The sequence below is a fragment of the Struthio camelus genome, chromosome 1, assembly GCF_040807025.1.
Source record: "Struthio camelus isolate bStrCam1 chromosome 1, bStrCam1.hap1, whole genome shotgun sequence".
Classification (NCBI taxonomy): domain Eukaryota; kingdom Metazoa; phylum Chordata; class Aves; order Struthioniformes; family Struthionidae; genus Struthio; species Struthio camelus.
The window spans coordinates 82,821,565-82,840,291 of NC_090942.1; the positions used below are offsets into that span (position 1 = coordinate 82,821,565).

Consider the following 18,727-nt stretch of genomic DNA (forward strand, 5'->3'; position numbering starts at 1 on the left):
ATACAGGGACCAGATTTTCTTATTCTGTTAAAAGAGTTTTGGAGCCTGTAGATTACAAGTGTCATTCAGTGGAAGGATGGAGACAGAAAGCGCTTAAAGTTTGGATCCAAAGATGGGAGTCTGAGCATCCATCTGGATGTGTGGTAAAATCTGTCCCTTATTGATGAACTGCTGGTCTTTTACAGCTGGTCTTTCAGGGTGGTGCATCAAAGGTGCTAGCCTTATGTAATGCCATGGGTCTGAATTTCCCCTCTTAGCCTGAAGGCTTGAGATATAACTGAATTAAGGGACTATAATATGCATTGATTAAGGGATACGCTGCTAAGAAACTAATAAATCAATTACATGACTATTAACCTGAAAGAACACACAATTATAAAACTACTAATTATAAAACTACCAATTATCACTCTTAAATCTTATGAATCACATTCAACCACTACAGAATTACTATTCCATCCTCTTCGCTCTCCACTATAGAGTATGAGAAAGCAAGTCTGTTTCTCCTTATTATGCTCTTTCACTCTGAGTCTTTCAGGCAAAGACCTCATGGTGAGTCCAGTGGGTTGTCCAAGATTGGAGTCCTTCTGGTGTCCAGATGGGCTCAGGTCCAAAGGTCAGCTTTGTCGCTGTCTGTAGGCATCCGCACTCCCACCATCAAAAGATCTCGTCCTCCTTTATTCTTTATCTGTTTTTATACCTTAGCCATGATTTTTCTACTTCTGGACTGCCTCCCTTTTCACAGCCTTTCTACCTCTCTTTCTCTGTCCAAACTCCTGAAATAAACAGTCTTCCCTTAGTTCCTTTTTTCCTTATTACTCCCAATTCTGCTACGCCTGTACCCAATTTGGGTGTTTCCAGCATTGTTAGTTAGGCAATCTGGGCGTTGTATGGTATTACTGACATGGTTGCCTGGGTACAAGTGATTTTGTAAGACTTTACACCCCAAAACTCCCCTGCAATTACCTGGTTCATACTGACAACCTATTTTTTCTCTCTAAGACAAATCATTTTATTTTAGCCTTAACTCTTCTACCTCGTTGCAGTTAAGCACAAGCAGTTTCTTCTCTTATGCACAGTCTGCATACCAGAGCAAGAGTAATGCATTTTTCATGCTGTTTTCTGCTCAGCATTTTTGTCCTTGAACTGTTTTACTCATTTTCTGCTTCCTAGCAGAGGCCTTAGCTATTTGTGAAGCCTGATGTTCCAGCAGGACCTCTTGCTTATACCTTATCACTCGGTAGTAGTGTCTACAGAAAGTTGTATACTGTAAGTACACTGACACTATAGGCCACCTAGTTTTGGTGAGGTCTTCAAACACAGAACTTTTTTCCTATAGGAGAGCTCGAAAATTGGCAGGCTACCTCTGCTGAATATGGCAGGATAGGTGATGAGTTGTGCTTGCCTCAGTTAAATATATAGTTTGGTTGTATAGCCTCACACAAGTAGCCCTTTGTAGAAGCCCTTATTTGTGTAATCACTGTGTGAGGCAGGAGGTGCAGTTCAGTACAGGTAATAGGTTTTGGTACGTTTCTTGCTTCCCCTCCCTAACCCCCTGTTTTTTCACCTGTACATTAAGTCATTAAAGTGTAGAAGTCATTTTGTGTACAAACAACGTTTTAGTGTTCAACCATTAGTTGAAAATAATACTCGTTCTGCTGACATATTGGCAAGTGACTTGTTACACTTGAAACATAATTAGCACAAGTGCTCACTTGTCTACCTTATATGAACTGGGAAGCATAACATTAAGTAGTGAAATCTCACTCTGGAAGCTAAGGACAGGGTATGCAGAAAACATGAATGCAGTTTCAGCTCGTATGAGTTCTCCTGTTTGATCTCCGCTGGAAGAAGTATGAGCTGAAAATATATTTTCAGAGAAGAATAACCTTTCTGTTAATAGATATATGGTACTTTTGGTATTTTGTGAGTAAAACAAAGGTTGCACGTCAGGATGAAAAATGTCTTTAGTCACAGATTCTCTGTTCGGAAAGTTTTAATAGTATAGCTGAGACGATTATTAATAAGAATGCCAGAGATGGTAAGTCAGGCTTACAATGATCTGAAACATCCTGCAGTTCTTTTTTTCAGTCACTTGAGAGATGCTCAAGTGAGGCCTAAAAACTTAGCCAGGGTTCAGGACACTTGATATGGGTCTCTTGATCCTCTTTAAAATATGAGTATGTTTTCTTCTTTGTTAAAATATCCAAATTCCTTAAAAAAAAGAGAGAGAGAGAGAGAGAGAGAGAAGATAATCCTATTGTATCTACCTGGCTGCAAACAAAATTCGTTCTCATCTTTTACCGCCTTAAACGTGAGAAGTCTTGCATGACGTATGAAAAATCATTTGGCTTGTCTCTTACAGTCAGCACTGTCAAAATACTCTAGTCACAGATACAATGGCTGTGGCAGGATAGGGAGGAAGTTTTTCACGCTGTGTAACTGAGCCATCTGGGGTAACACTCTGGTCTTTGTACCAGAAAGCGAGCAGCATCTGCTCCTGGTAGGTGTTACTGCAAGGTGTCCTGAAAAGTGTTACTATTACATGCTCACTTTAATCGACCCTGCTAACAACAGGTGTCTTTATTCTGAAGCAAACCTTCACCTCCTGTTTTGTGAGACCCACGCTAGTGGAAAGGGGAGTACACATTTCAAAAATCCGGTGTGAACTTCATGGGCCAAATTTGCCTTTACCTTAGGGTAATTTGACACAGTTTAGTGGGACTGATTTTATTTTTATTCTATACACTAGCAAGGAAGAGGTGAAATGTGAGAATGTTAAGTATGGACACAACCAGTAGATGCAATCATTGTCAAAAGAGGTCTAAAATACAGAAAGCAGTCCATATTTTGTATAACATGCAAAGAGCTAGGAGTCAGAGAGAAGCTCTGAGCTGTGAATCTCTCCATCAGGCTTGCATGTAGGGTTCTGCAACCATTTCTGAAGTGTTTCTATGGATTCCTCTGAGAACTGGCCATAATCAGGGGCATTAATTAGAGTAGATCTCTGGTAACAACTATATTTGCAGAGCCACTCTGTACTGTAAGTAGCTGGACTCTATTTTGACAGATGGTTCTATCTTCTTAAAGAAGTTTTAAATTCCCTAAGCTGAAGGCTTCTTGGATGGAAATCAAGGATTACTGGTAACTATACTTCCTTACTTGCTTGGAATAGTGACACTACAGAAAATCAGTTTTTAGCGGTTAAGTCATCCTTTCTTCGGTTTTTTTTCTTAGAATCTCAACTATTCTTCACTAGATGTAGTCTCTTTTTCACAGGTGACTTCTCTTCCTGTAATGGTGCTGCAGTTTCTATTAACCTGCATTGTCCTCTGATCACCACACAGTAATTTTCCAGGTTACTTAGGGTGTATGCTGCATATAACCTTACTATGTGAATATAAAATATGATTATAGTTCAAGTGACAACAAGGAAAGGAAGGAGGAGCTGCAGCAGATATTTATTAGGCTGAGGTACATGGATCTAGTGCTTTTTTTTAAGCACTGATCAAAAAAATTACATTTATTGAAATTATTGCTGTGAAGAGCACAACATAAAAATGTATGTGGAATAGATAAGAAGGCTGAAATATTCTTATCAGACTCGATTACAGAAGCAACATACTGAAACTTAATGAGCTGTATTATGCAGATATTCCGGCTAAAGATCCCTTGAGATTAGGACTCTGGGAAGCAGCTCTGCAGAGTGCAACTTGAACATCACGGAGCTTGAGCAATTTGGATCAGTTTACTTAAAAAGCTGGCCTCCATGCAACATCTGCAGACAAAAGCACTGCCGCTGTTAATGATTCAGCAGTTGCAGGTAGATACCAGCATCTTCTCCAAATCAAAAAAAAAAAAAAAAGATGAAATTGGGACATTGTCCTAGGTTAATGCAAAAGTTCTATGTGTAAGTGACTGTGCTGTTTGGCAAGATCCATGTACTGAATGTTCTTAGGACCATTTTCAGGCACTCTGGAGCAGCTGACAGGAAATGGCTTGCACTCATGCTATTACACTTTCTTATCCTCCAGAACACTGTGGCCACCTGTGGGCTACCTGTTGGGAAAAACCTCTGACCCATGCTGACTCCCAAACTCTTCCCAGGGGCTTGTTCATTTTTCTAGTAGTTGGTTCAGGCAAAAACTGTGCTGAGACCGTTCTAACAGCGAAACAGTACAGAATATAACCTGGCACTGCTTAATTTACAGGTATAGATATGAGTACAGAAATCATTTCCCCTCTCAAGTGGTGGTAGTTCAGCACAAGGCTCTTACCATTGCCTGACTGCCAGTTCCTCATGACCCAGAATCTGCCACCACACTCACTGCTCAGCTTACTCATTTCCCAGATTTTCAGCTCTCTAGGCTTGAGTGTCATCTCACCACAGTGTGCAACAATTTCTTTGTATTTGAGTAGCATTAAATATTCGATGCATTTGTCTTAATTTGTTCAGCCTCTGTTCTGTGTGACATTATAGGATTGTTTCTTCCCTTCCAATTTTCATTGAGTTTAACATTGGTTCCCACATTAACTATGATTGTCTTCATGACAGCATTCTCTCCTTTATGCCTCAGGAAGAGGAAAGAATGAAGTCAGGGTCTTAAAGAAGTATATATGGAAATGCCAGATGCCCACCCTAGGTTCTCCCAACTGCTGCAATCGTCTCTTTGGAAGAGCTCTTTGGAGGTGTGTCAGCACAGGTTCAAAGAGTGTCAAAGTGTTCAAGGGTTTGGAGGTTCAAAGAGCGTCTGAAGTCTCTCCCGAATGTATCCACAGGGGTCATAGGACCCAGATGCATCCATGGAGTCGTTCTTGGAACAAAATCTTGGATTACATACCACCATTATGTATTAGTACAGATTACATGCTAGCTGCCTCGACTGTATCTGCGCAACGGCTAATGTACCTCGCTGTCCTCTTCAGTAGCATCATAGCAGATGGTGAAGTACCCTTAAGGGTCTGGCTGTGATAAGGTTGCCTGAATACTTGCAGTCGTGGGGCTCCCTCCGTGAGTTTTTGTCAGTGTTTGGACGCTGTGAGTTAATGTGTGATCTAACACACATATGGGCAGACCATTGAGATATCTGTGGGGCTCAACCAATTTTAGCCTCCTGAGGACATAACGTTTGTACAAAGACTGCTATGCTATGCCATCAGCTGGTTGTGTTTGTACTGGGTCAGCTGTTTTGCAGCTGGCTGAGGAGGTCATCATGTTAAATTTAGTCTGGGATGGCTGCCTCTTTTTCACATCATTCAATCCTGTAAAACTTCCCCACTGAGAATGACTTCTCTGCAGCCAGGACTGCCTCTTACTCATTTGCAAGGCTGTGCTGTGTCTTCTTTCCTTCTCTGCGATCTAATCTGTTCAGAAAAATTTCTATTTGTGGATAACTGAGTCTGGCCTATGCCATCACAGACTAAAGATCTTCTGTGCTGGAGGGAGAGACACACTCCCTGTAACACTCAGTGTACAAGGCAGTCATATCCGAAAGCATATTTTGCAGCTGCTGCCTGCATGTGACCGTCCCCCTTCCCGAAACCCCTACTGTGCACAAACTGCGTGACTATGCACATAGATCTTAAATTTTCAGAGGGGAAAAACCTCAGAGTTCTGCACCAGTATTGTTTAACTTGCAACTTAATATAGCTATACATGAGAATGCATTAGAGATTGCTCTGTCTAGCTGCTATTTTTCAGTCCTCCCATCTCCATAGACTCCTAAAAAACAATCTTGATTTTTAAAGTACTTAAAAATGAGAAGAGTCTCGGTCATTTCCTTAAATGCCTCCGAGAATCAGGGATCTGTTTGGCACAGCCTCTGCTCCTGGCTATTTAGCCTTTGGGGACTCAGCAAATGCTATTTCTTGGTGCCCAAGCAGGGTCTAGTAGTGAAGCTTCAAAGATTTGTTACTAAGGGAATGGGTATGGAAAAGCAGATTCAAATCCAGTGTCTGGATATTCTGTACTTATTAGTATTTTCAGTTACATAAATTGATTCTTACAGTACTCGGTTGTGAATTCTATGTGGCAGGAGCTAAGGAAGGGGAAGTGGATGAGACTCTAGTCATAGCCAGCTGTTCCTGGCATCCTTTGGCAAATGACTCCCCTCTCACCTTTCTCCTTGTCACATGGGGGCATAGCTGTGGAGGACAATTGAAAAGGCAAACAGTTCTGGAAAATGAATGAGAAGAAGTATGTTAAACTGTTCCTGTAGGAAAAGTTTGAAGTGTTCTCATCCCCCTTCCCTGCACTCAAATTCATCCCTTGTTTTAAATATCAAGCATACTGTCAAATTGTGATAGCAATACATTTTGAAATATCGTACAGGGGCACAAGAATACTTGATGAAGAATGTAATAAGGCTCCATATTCTCTTGGTGGCTTGTCCACTCAGGTGTATGATGGCGCCGTACACCACAGAAAGCTTTCCCGTGTAGGTCAAGTACCTAATACTCAAGCCTACAAAGCCTGTCTTTGAAAGAGGTCCTTTTTGTGTTCCGGATTAACTGACATGTAACCCGAATATTCTCGCAAAAAAAAGCAACAGGCTTTGTCAGCAGCCAAATTTCAAGGAAATTGGCCATTTAAGACCACATCCTAAGTAGCTGGCTATATATATTAGCCTAAGTTGACCTAGATTGAAATTTATTGTCTGTGATCTCTCTGTTTCTCTTGTCACTATCTTTAAATAATCAGCTATTTTGTTTACTCGATGTTTGTCATGAGTGCTGAATTTCCATTACATTAGCTCTGCTCAAGAAGAAAGCAGTAACGCTAGATTGGAGTAGAAGCCATTTGCTTTCCTGTAATGAGGGACACTCTGGTACATGCTTTCTAACTGATTAGATGAATCATGTTTTATTTGCCTTGAGAAGAAACATACTTAAAATCAACTTTCTGAGGAGGAAATGAGGCAGAGAGTTCACAAGGGAAAAAGCGGCTGACTATCTTGATTAACGCTGCCTGAGCGGCATTTTCACACATTTCTTGGCTGAGCAATTCTGATCTTTTTGTTGGGCGTGTACCAGGCTAAAGATTAATTGCATGCTAATTATTTTAGGCCAAGAAGCCGCCCAGTTATTTTGCTACAATGGCAACTAAAAGCAGTTAGGTACCTTCCTTTCTTCAAGACTATGTTAGAGGGGTTTATCAGCAGAAAACACAACGGGGATGTGTTTGACAAGCTCTTTTGTCAGAAATAAACTGCAGAGATCGGGTTTTACAGAGCTCAGGTTTTACAGAGCTGATTTCATGATTTTAGTACTTTCAGTAGTTCAGATTTGTGTTGGTCACTTTCGTGCATTTATAATACAGCTGTTGAAATCACAGAGGAATATATACACATCAGGGAGCGTATATATATATCTATATAAAGACTGTTTCTTAGCATTTATACACCAGTGCTTTGTTCAGAAAAGGCGACTTCAAATGCTTCCTTTCTGAAATTATTCCACACACCAATGGAAACCATGTTGTCTAAAGGATTTGCTGCTGTGACATTTTACCGCTTGGCCTATATTATACTTGGAATAAATTACTTATATTTCCTTTACAGAACCAGTTTCACCTTATATTCTCCTGAATTATGCTAAGCAATCCCTTCCATTTCTTTGTTGTTATACCTCTGAAAGGATGGAAGGTTTTTTGTTGTTGTTGTTTTAGGTGAACTGTCTCCATCACTTCCTCATATGTGAGATGCTTTGGCTTTTTGATGCATTTTGTGGGATTTCTCTAAATTTCTTCCATTTTAGGTGTTCTCTTACAGTAATGCCTTGAAATATGACTACTACAATGTAGCTTAACGTCTTTTGCTAATCTGCTTAGAGAAGCCTAATATTCCAGCATTTATTAAATAGACTGGACCGCATTGTATACCAGCCAGAGAAGTCCAATTTGTATTGATCTTAAAATAGTATAATTTGGATACCTCAGGTGATTGCTGTTGTTGTACCACAGCAGGTTACCTTTCCAGGCTACACTCAAAAGCGTCATGCTTTTTAAAGGTTCAGTCACCAAACTGTTTGGCCCTGATCCAGGAAAGTGAGAGCACAAACTTTAAGTTTTAAATAGCCTCACTGAAAATAGCTATCAGTACCGACAGGAGTGGTCAGGGACATGCGGAGGGACAGTGGTCAGTGTTATCCTAGGGATTCAGCTAAGGGCTTCCAGAGCTGCTGTACGAGCTGCCACTGCTGGAGCCAGAGAGACAACTTGCTGCAGAAGGGAGCCATAGCGAGTTACAGACTCTGTTGATAATGTCATGAAAAGCGGTAGCCTGTCTTCACCACCATTTGCATTGCTGGGTCAGAGCATCTTTATTCAGCATTTTGGAAGACGATTCCTTCCCATCAGAGCGCATAGCCCAAGCAATAGTGTTGGGTAATGTTACTAAGCACATAGAAATGCTTTCTGTCCCCACCCATGTTTCCAGTGCCATCCTATATAGAGCCTGTTATAGTAAGTTGGTCTTTTAGTGCTAAAGACTGGTAAGTCCAAAAAGAAAAAGCTACCCAGTCTTCTTTAAAAAGCAGTTATAAGGTACTGGTCTTACCAAACTAAGACAAGTCTCTTTCAAAGTAGGCCATGTTTTAGGCGTTTGTCTTTTCATCATTTGGACATATTGTTTCACTGACAGTGTGGCCTGAGTAAGAAGTGAAGCCTTTGTCACTTTACATTGCTCAGTGATTTTCTTTTTTCTTTTTCTTTCTTTTTTTTTTTCAGCTGGGCTGTTCCATAGATGTGCAGTTTGCCATTTCTTTGAAGTTTGTATATCTTTCTTGTATATAAAAATTTCTGTCTGAAAGACTGATGACCAGGAATCTCTCTGACCTGTTACACGCTTTAAGGCAAGAACAGAGGACAGAGAGAATTACACGTGTTCTTTGGGGAGGCAGGTCAAAGCTCACGTGGGCAGGAATAGGGAAAGATGTCTGTCAAAATCCCTCAAACAAATTTAAAATTAGTAGTCATTTCTAAAAGTGCTGTTTTCATAATAAGTGCTTGACATTGTAAATTGAAATCATAGAGGTCAGATTATTATTATAAGTGGGAATTGCCGGGTTATAAAATAAGAACAATTCAGCAAGTTTTGGAGTGAAATTCTCGCCTGTGCTGAGGGCCAGCACAAAGCCTATGCAGAATTTGAATCCTCAAATTTGAATTTTGAGGATTAAAGTGGGAATACCAGCTTTAATCTTTCATTTCCTTTTGGCCAAGGGAGCAGTGTTGTCGCTGGAATGCATTAGGATGCTCAAAAAGATACTGGAAGCATAATATATTATTACTGATTTCCCTTGGTTTACTTAATTCTTGATATTGTTTATCAACTTGAAAACAGACGTGTTTTCCTTTCTTCCCACTATATTCCTGTGGTAAAAAATATAGCACTTCTGGAGTATTGCTGACTTGATCAGTGTTTTCTCATGGTTTCAACAGTACAGCATGCCAGCCAACTTCTGTCCATTGAACCTATTCTGTGTTGGAAGATAGCTTCTGAAAAGAAAAGGTGGAACAATCCTAAGGCCTCATGCAGTTACTGTGGATTTATCAGAAGTTTATCAGCTATGACTGAGGTAGTCAGATTTAGGTATGCAATTATTGTTTAACCGTCGGCTAAGCATTGTCAGTATACATATTAGGTACTCCTCCAACTACAGGAAATAGCACAAAATAAACTGCATTTTTTTGACTTCAAATCTTCATGCACCTTCCTGTAAAATGCTGACAAGTCTGAAATCTTCAGATGCCATAAAAGAGGCAACAGGCTTTGATCAAGCAGCTGCTCCTGTAATCCAATTTAGTGATGAACCTAAAGTTCTTGTGATCCAGAAGGATTCCTAAGCATTTTGCTGGTTTGTGAGCATGCATTTAGAAAGTGCCTTCTTCCTGCAGAGAAATGCAATGACTCTTTGGAGGAGGTGAAAAACTACAGCTGTTTAGTGGAATGCAGTAGCAATACCTAGCAGTAGGCACAGAAAGTGAAGGGAACATTATCTACATTTGGAATGGGAGGAGGAGATGAAATGTGAGCAGAATATAGCTGTCCAAATGCAAGCCAGATTGGCACTGGAGAAGCATTACTCTTCTATTTTTATATACAGTGACTGAAATTGAGAAAGGGCTGATTCATTCTTTCTCTACCATTACATTATTTATGCCGAGGCAAAACACATGTAAATATAATAGTTCTCATTGGGTGGAGTTTTACAGTCTCTTTGCGATAATAACAAACAAATACAGAATCATTCTTAAAATTCTTAAAAGATTGCAAATGATCCAAAACTTGGTCTTGTATTGTCCTCTGAGAGTGCGTTCCATTCTGTCTCTCATCAGGCCTTCTGTTATGCTCATGCGTGATCTAACATGATGCATATTAGGACAGCCACTCTAGCATCCTCTTATTATAAGACAAGATTTTTAAAGACACTAATGCTGCTAGTACCCAGTTCTGAACATAAATAGTTGGAACTTAGTTCCTACAGTCCACTTGGCTCATACCAAAATTTGTCCATTAATAGCTTTCTCTGTTTAGAAGTCTGTTCTCTGCCCTAGACTACCTTCTCAACAAATATGCATGTAGTTAGGTACAACTAAGAAAAATGAAATGACATTGTCACCTCCAAACTTCTGTTAACATTCTCAAGTTTCAGGTTTATGAAGGACTTGTAGCAGTGTGCGGAAGAAACATATGTGGAGAAATCAAGTACACAATGTGCTGCATAGTGGGAAAAGTTGATCTTTTTCTCATCGTTTATCTATCCCTAAAAACGTGGAGATTTAAGTAGATTTGATTATCAGATAACTAGAAAAGATGGCAATCCTTAGTCAAACAAGAGGATATTTGCTATGAGTTTCAATTTAATCTTTCACATACCTTTTTTTTAAACATAGGTTTAATTTATGTCTGACAATTCCTGCTCTTTACATTGAAATTCCAGCTTCATTGCCTTTGTGAGATGTGCAAAATGAAAGTTTACTCTCTGGAACTTGCAGTAGCTGTCCGCTTTCAGGGCCGGGGGCAGAACTGAGTCCAGACCCCTCGGCTCTACTGTTATTGGTGACTCTTGAGCTGCTCATGGTACCCACTTCTGCTGGACAGCTGAGATAATGGGAGAAGTGAGGACTGAAGAAACTGCTGATTTTCCATAGGCACTTCCCAAGTGTTGGCAATATTGATTTACTTTTCCTTTCAGAAGGACTGTGCATATTTGTGTTGTTGTTCACGATACCTGCTATCTCAGATCCTGGGCAAAGCAGAATGCTAAATACTGGTTTTGAACAAGTCATCAGACAGAGCAGTATATGGGAAAGTAGGGAACTTTTTAATGTATGGATGAAGTTTTGTTATTCTGCAGAAGGCAAGGTAGAAAACTTGTATTGGAAGGGGCAATGAATCATAATCATAGAAAAACAGGACGGCAAGAGCACTTGAGAGGGCAACTAGCTGTACGCTTGTCCAGTCATACAAAATTGCAGGTGGGTGGTCAGCAACATTACTGGTAGGGGTTCTTGAGATTCCCCATATTTCCGTCTCAGAGATGGTTACCCATAGGACTCATCTTATATGAGCAAAGAGAGACAATCAGCAAGTGGCAGCAAAGGAAGAGGAGCCAGAATGCACCCCGTCCTCTAACCAAAAAAATTATGGAATCTGATGCTTCACAAGTTTTCCCACTCCATACTCTGCCCTGTTCCTCTATTCCTTCCTTTGTGGTCCTGCAAGCAGCCACTAAGGGCAAATAGGGAGGGGATATAGGAGGTGTGGGGATACAGGACTTTCAGTGGCTGCTCTGACTCAGGAAATGAGGGGTTTAGAGAAGCTTCTGATTCATTTTTTCAGGGCAATGCATTACCTCCTATATTTCTGTTCTGTTTCCTCTGTGAGTTTTTTCCATGGGAGGGGACAAGTGGATAAAATATCTCACCCCTGTGTCCTCTCTGAAGGTACCAGCCATCTTCTTTCATGCTAATTTCGTTGACTGATGTAATCAGACCAGCTACCAATTGGAGTGATCTCGGTAGCCTAATTCTGTACCTGATCTCTGCTTGTTTGTTCTTCAAGGTCTTTGACAGAGTCCGAGAAGATTGCCCTAATTTCCACGAGAAGATTAAGCCTATTAATGCTGAACTCACTCAGCCCAAGCTGGCCATCAGCGCTGAAGATGAGGGGGAGCTTCTGACCCGGGTCAATATTGTCTTCCACTGTGCAGCAACAGTTCGCTTTGATGAACCACTGAAGTATGTCCCCCTTTCTCTGCTTTCTGTATTTGCTAAGCACCGTTCAGATGCTCACTACATTGTATTAAGATAGTCCAGATTCAGAGCACCTCTGGTGTGGCTGCAATAATAATTCCCCATGTAAGTTTTCGTAGTGCATGTGGTTCTGGATTGAATATGCAATGTAAGTGCTCTGAAAATGTCATGTGCATATGCACATCAGAAATGAAGTGTCTTGGCAGAGTTACATGGGAGCAGAAGGAAGTACTGGAGTCTTGCGTTAAGGTGAGCTAAGAGTAAAGCATGACCTAAAATTGGGATAGGAAAAAGCGTGCTTTAGGTCAAGAAGGAAATGTTTTGGCAGAACTAGCCAGAGACTGCTTGAAGTGGAACTGTGACTCTGACTCTAAAGCTTATCTTAATGGCCTTTCTTTGTCATCTAAGTAGCTGAAGAGGGAAATGATATATTTTTAGGTAAATGACTGTCACAGGTTTTAAAATACCCAGGATTCAGTATAGTTAGCTGTTTAAAATAAATGTTCAATATCTGAGAGAACTCCCTTGAGAAGTGTCTGTCTGGGCAGGCATTCTGATAAGAAAGAACAGCCCTAAACCAAGCAACTAAACCTGGACCAAATGTGTAAGCACTTTTATGCAAATACTAAATCTACAAACCAAAGTGGATAATCTCGAGTGCCAGATCTTGACAGTTTTTGAAAACACGCAATTATTGACAATCTTCATTTGCTCCTAGGTGGGTTAGATAGATAGATAGATAGATATCTGCTGTGTCCACCCTAAATAATTACTTCTTGTAACAACTAATTAGAGAACCCACAAGACGAAAACCAGCTCTTGATTTACTCTTGGCTTGTGTATAGAATCTGGCTCAAGATACAACAAGCAAAGCACTGCACTGCTTTAGTAATCGTAGAAGTTCTTAAATCGATATAGGAACAAGTATACTATAAAAATATGCCACAGTAACGTCAAAGGGAAGCTACGTTTAAAATAAGGAAGATCACTAGAAGGAAATTAAAAGAAATAAATAGTTAAAATGGTCATCTGCTTGCAGGCAGGGTGAAGACTGTTTAAAGGCTGCTAACATGTTATCTATCAAAATCTCTCTAACGGATCATGGAAGATTGAGTATAACTAAAAAGCAAAATATAAGAACTTGTTAGATTAAAGGAGCTACCCTTCAAAAGATAATTTGGGTTTGAATGGTAAAGTGTATCATAAGAGCAAAAATTCCAGCAAGTTAAATGTGCAGCTCAAAAAAATTTTGAGCAACATCCTGCTAAAGATACAAAAACTAATAATATTTTTTAAACACATCAGATGTCTAAAGCCTGCTGCAGAATCTGTAGAGTCAATAGACAGATGTAAAAAACAGTGCTATGAAGACTTAGGAAAAGCAGTACTAGAGAAACTAGATGAATTATTGGCATCAGTGTACAGTACACTTAGGGAATTCTCCAGATGGAACTCTTGGGGCAGAAATCTGAGAAACTGTGTTATAATGGAATGTTAGTAGATTTTAATGGTAGTAGTTTTTAATATAAATACCAAAAATGAAGAGTAACAAATCACCAGGGTCAGATGGTATTCCCGTGGAAGTCTGAAGGAACTCAGAATGTCTCAGGAGAAATGCAGCGCCCATAGACTAGGGAAAATGTGGGCCCGCTGCTGAATGGGGCGGGTGCCCTGGTGACGAAGGATACAGAGAAGGCAGAGTTATTAAATGCTGCCTTTGCTTCAGTCTTCACTGCTAAGGCCAGTCCTCAGGAATCCCAGACCCCAGAGACAGGAGAGAAAGTGTGGAGAAAGGAAGACTCTCCCTTGGTGGAGGAGGATCGGGTTAGAGATCTTTTTTCCAAACTTGACATCCACAAATCCATGGGCCCCGACGGGATGCACCCCCGAGGGCTGAGGGAGCTGGCGGATGTTATCACTAGGCCACCTCCATCATCTTGGAAAGGTCCTGGAGAACAGGAGAAGTGCCTGAGGACTGGAAGAAAACCAATGTCACCGCCGTCTTCCAAAAGGGCAAGAAGGAGGAGCCAGGAAACTACAGGCCTGTCAGCCTCACCTCCATCCTGGGAAAGGTGATGGAACAGCTCAACCTGGAGGTCCTCACTAAGCATCTGGAGGACAAGGTGGTGATCAGGAGTAGTCAGCATGGCTTCACCAAAGGGAAATCATGCTGGACCAATCTGATAGCCTTCTCTGATGGAATGACTGGCTGGGTAGAGGAGGGCAGAGCAGTGGATGTTGTCTCCCTGGACTTCAGCAAGGCTTTGGACACTGTCTCCCATCACATCCTCCTAGGTAAGCTCAGGAAGTGTGGGCTAGACGAGTGGACGGTGAGGTGGATTGAGAACTGGCTGGAAGGCCGAGCTCAGAGGGTTGTGGCGACTGGCGCAGAGTCTAGTTGGAGGCGTGTAGCTAGCGGTGTCCCCCAGGGGTCAGTCCTGGGTCCAGTCTTGTTCAGTGTATTCATCAATGACCCGGAGGAAGGGACAGAGTGCACCCTCAGCAAGTTTGCTGAGGATACTAAACTGGGGGGAGTGGCTGACACACCAGAAGGCTGTGCTGCCATTCAGGGGCACCTGGACAGGCTGGAGAGGTGGGTGGAGAGGACCCTCCTGAAGTTCAACAAAGGCAAGTGCAAGGTCCTGCACCTAGGCAGGAATAATCCCATGCACCAGTACAGGCTAGGGGTTGACCTGCTGGAAAGTAGCTCTGCAGAGAAGGACCTGGGAGTGCTGGTGGACAACAAGTTGAGCAAGAGGCAGCAATGTGCCCTTGTGGCCAAGAAGGCCAATGGGATTCTGGGGTGCATTAGGCAGAGTGCTGGCAGCAGGTGGAGGGAGGTGATCCTGCCCCTCTGCTCAGCCCTGGGGAGGCCTCTCCTGGAGTACTGTGTCCAGTTGTGGACTCCCCAGTACAAGAGAGACATGGCGCTACTGGTGGGAGTCCAGCGGAGGGCTACAAAGAGGATGAGGGGACTGGAGCACCTCTCCTCTGAAGAAAGGCTGAGAGAGCTGGGCCTGTTCAGCCTGGAGAAGAGAAGACTGAGAGGCGATCTCAAATATCTAAAATATCTAAAGGGAGGGTGTCAAGAGGACAGGGCCAGTCTCTTCTCCATGGTGCCCAGCGACAGGACAAGAGGCAACGGGCACAAGCTGAAACACAGGAAGTTCCATCTGAATCTGAGGAATAACTTCTTCACTGTGAGGGTGACAGAGCACTGAAACGGGTTGCCCAGAGAGGTGGTGGAGTCTCCTTCCTTGGAGATATTCAAAACCCGTCTGGATGTGATCCTGGGCTCTAGATGCTCTAGAGGGCCCTGCTTGAGCAGGGGGGTTGGCCTAGATGATCTCCAGAGGTCCCTTCCAACCTCAACCGTTCTGTGATTCGGTGATTCCGTGATATTCTGAGTGCAACTGTGTTCACCCCATCTCAGAAGGGATGCAAAGTAATAGAGATGCAGACAGAGGAGTAACTTTCATGTGAGGGGAAGCTAAACTAGAAATATTCATCCTGCAAGAGGGATAAATGAAGAGGAAATAGAAATCTATAAAATAAAAGAAAATGCTATTCCTCAACAGAAGCATGCTAAAAAAATGAGAATCTCTGGCTTTAGATCTTGTGATCCAAACACTAAGCATACTCTTAGATTCTGTTTTCATTTATCTGGACTAGTACAATTTCTCTTCAGATCATGACATCTACACTGGTGTAACTCATTTCTTTAGCATACACTGTACAAGATAGCATTCTTAATAATCTTGAGTATGTTATTGAAAGATTCTACTTCTAGATTGAACAGATTACATCTTCCTTAGCCTTTTCCTTTGCAGAGAGGAAAGTGTCTTTCTTCCAATACAAAGCATGCAATGAAGTTGAACCTCTGTTCACTGAACTCTATTGCAAATAATCCCTAGAACATCTTCTAGCTATGCTGGGTGCTTCAAGGTCAGTCTTGCTGACCAGCAGTCTCTTTTCCTCTCCTGCTTCTCAATCCTCTTCTCTATTCCTTAGGAATTTAAACTTTCATCTCTGTTGTAGCTCCTTTCAATATGAATCTGCATTTCCGAGCTCAAGGTCCCTTTGCTGTTTTCTGAAACCACGTTTCTATTTGGTTTAGTAGGGGTCCCTTAAGGAGACTGTCAAATGGGGACTGTAGGACCATAATGCCGCAGTGGTCATGTGTGTTTGAAGTATTTGTTCCAGGAGAGGACAGCAAATATGCCAATGAGGGCATGCTTCCAGATTTAGAGATTTTAGCAGAATGTTACCTCCAATCCTTTGAACTGAGTAAAAATATGAGTTGCATTCTGTGGCCAGAAGAGTGGGTCCAGTATCACTGCTCTGAAAACTGTTTTTGCCCTTGCATTTCATTGAAACTTTTCTCTCTGTTGTGACTCCTTCCCTTCCTGTACTTGTCTTTTCATTCTTTGTAAGGAAGTTGTCAGGGGTTTGGATAACACTCAGCTTTGATATATTCTTTCCACTGAAATGCATGTTGTTTCTTTCCACCACCCTCTTTAGACACGCCCTGCAGCTGAACGCGATGGGCACGCAGCGACTTCTAGAGCTGGCCCGGCAGATGCAGCAGCTCGAGGCATTCATCCACATCTCCACTGCCTATGCAAACTGTGTACGGAAACGCATAGATGAAGTCATCTACCCGCCCCCTGCTGAACCCAAGAAGCTCTTCGATTTAGTGGAGTAAGTGGGAACAGCTTCTTCTGACATTGGCTTTGCCTCATTTTGCAGAAGACCTCTGGCTGAATTGTCCACATAATCCGTACTGTGCGATTTTCATTCGTACTTACTGTTATTGTTTTATTGCTTTGCGCACACCCTCACCAAGCAGAAATGCTGGCCATGATGAGAGAGAGGCCAAGAGAAGAGAGAGCTTTCATTCTAGGTTTTTCTGAGGCTTCCTTCGCAAGTAATCTCATCCAGTAAGTCTGGATGGCATATCTGGATCTTCTCTTGAAACTAGTTTTACTGAAGTTTTCTAAAAATAGAAGAAATGGAGACTCTGTTTTGGAGCCTTTTTATCTGGAAAGCTGCTGAAGGCACATTTGATAATCATTTGTTTGAGCTTAACAATATTTTTTCCAAATACAAATGAATTAGAAAAAATAACATAAACCATATATAATAACTCTGTGGTACCAGCTACCGCTAATTTTTTCCACATAGGAGTTCTAAAGTGACTGTGATTTTGTGAGAGTCCAGTATTGAGTCAGCCCGTGGTGAATTAAACATGAGTGTATTTGCTGTCAGGAGTGGAGTTGTATTGCTTCTTTCTTAAGCAGCAGCTTTCTTAAGACTCAGTTCTTTTGCTACCTTAGTAAGAACTGAAATTTTTCATATTCCTTATGTTTACTTCTTTATCTCTCCAGCTTCCCAACATTGATTCCACTTGTTTCAACAGTTCTATCAGAATCAAAATATATTTACTTGATGACGAAACAGATATAGGCTATTTTAGAAAAAGTTTGAAAAGTATTAGAAAAGTTTGCCAAGAGGGTTGCTCATCCTTCAAGGGCTGGCTGCAGCTGGAACTGTTGACTTCACCCCCTAATAGTTGCTTTCCCATGACTGAACGGTCTTTCAACAACCACTGTTCAATGTGAGAATTCAGGCCTCAGTGGAACAACAAAGAGGCTTGTTTAATTGAATTTACTGAAATGAAGAATAATTAGAGAGAATAAAAAAAATCTGCTGACGAAGGCCCCAAGGAAACCCTCTTCTTAGAAGAACTAAATTTTCCCAGAGCTGTAGCTTTCTTTGTTTCTATTTGTTTTTCTAATACTATTCCCCTTGTGTGATACCAGCAGCTAACCTTTGAAGTAGTAACCCGAAGAGTTGGTATGAATTCTTTTTTCTTGATGTAGGATGACAGGAGATGAGAAGATTTAATATCTACTAGGGGAATGACGGGTTTTTTTATTTCTAAGACCTGTTTTCCAAAAGAAATCCTTTCACTGTCTTAGAGCTACACCGGAAAATTTATTATGAATTAGTGCTTTCTTTTTTAATTTTTCAAGTAGCCCATGTTCTTGCATGTATTTCCATCCCAGCTAGTAGTCATCTATCATTTATCTGTAGTCAAAAGAGTCTTAAGTCTCTCCGAAGTCTCTTCCTTCCCCACATAATATAAGGGGCCTGTTGCTTCATTCAGCAAGTGGAGCATGAAAAAACATAAGAAATGCCCTACTGCATTAGAAGGATGGCCTGCCTGGCTCAATATCCTACTCTGAACAGTGGCCTGTGAGCTATTAAAAAAAAGGAGGAGGAAAAAAAACTTGCATGCACTTAAATCTGAATTCCCAACTGAACATAGTCTTTGTCCAGGCTCCACAGAAACAGATATCTCCTTTTGATAGGTTGTTAATTTACTATTTGATAGGCTCAAGCAATGGCAATTTAGCTGCAAAACTGTGGAGGCTGAGTTCCATAACTGCCCAAATGCCTGACTTAACT

At 41.4% G+C, this 18,727-nt stretch overlaps 1 protein-coding gene across 20 annotated transcripts in view; it reads left to right on the forward strand.

Moving 5' to 3' along the window:
* The window catches only part of FAR2 (fatty acyl-CoA reductase 2), a 155,670-nt gene that overhangs the window by 106,904 nt on the left and 30,039 nt on the right, over nt 1–18,727 (forward strand). For all 20 annotated transcript variants that reach the window (XM_068953522.1, XM_068953584.1, XM_068953601.1 and 17 more), the window contains 2 exons: nt 12,066–12,241; nt 16,778–16,957. In XM_068953522.1, the coding sequence (XP_068809623.1) occupies nt 12,066–12,241; nt 16,778–16,957 (356 nt within the window). The remainder of the gene's footprint in view (nt 1–12,065; nt 12,242–16,777; nt 16,958–18,727) is intronic.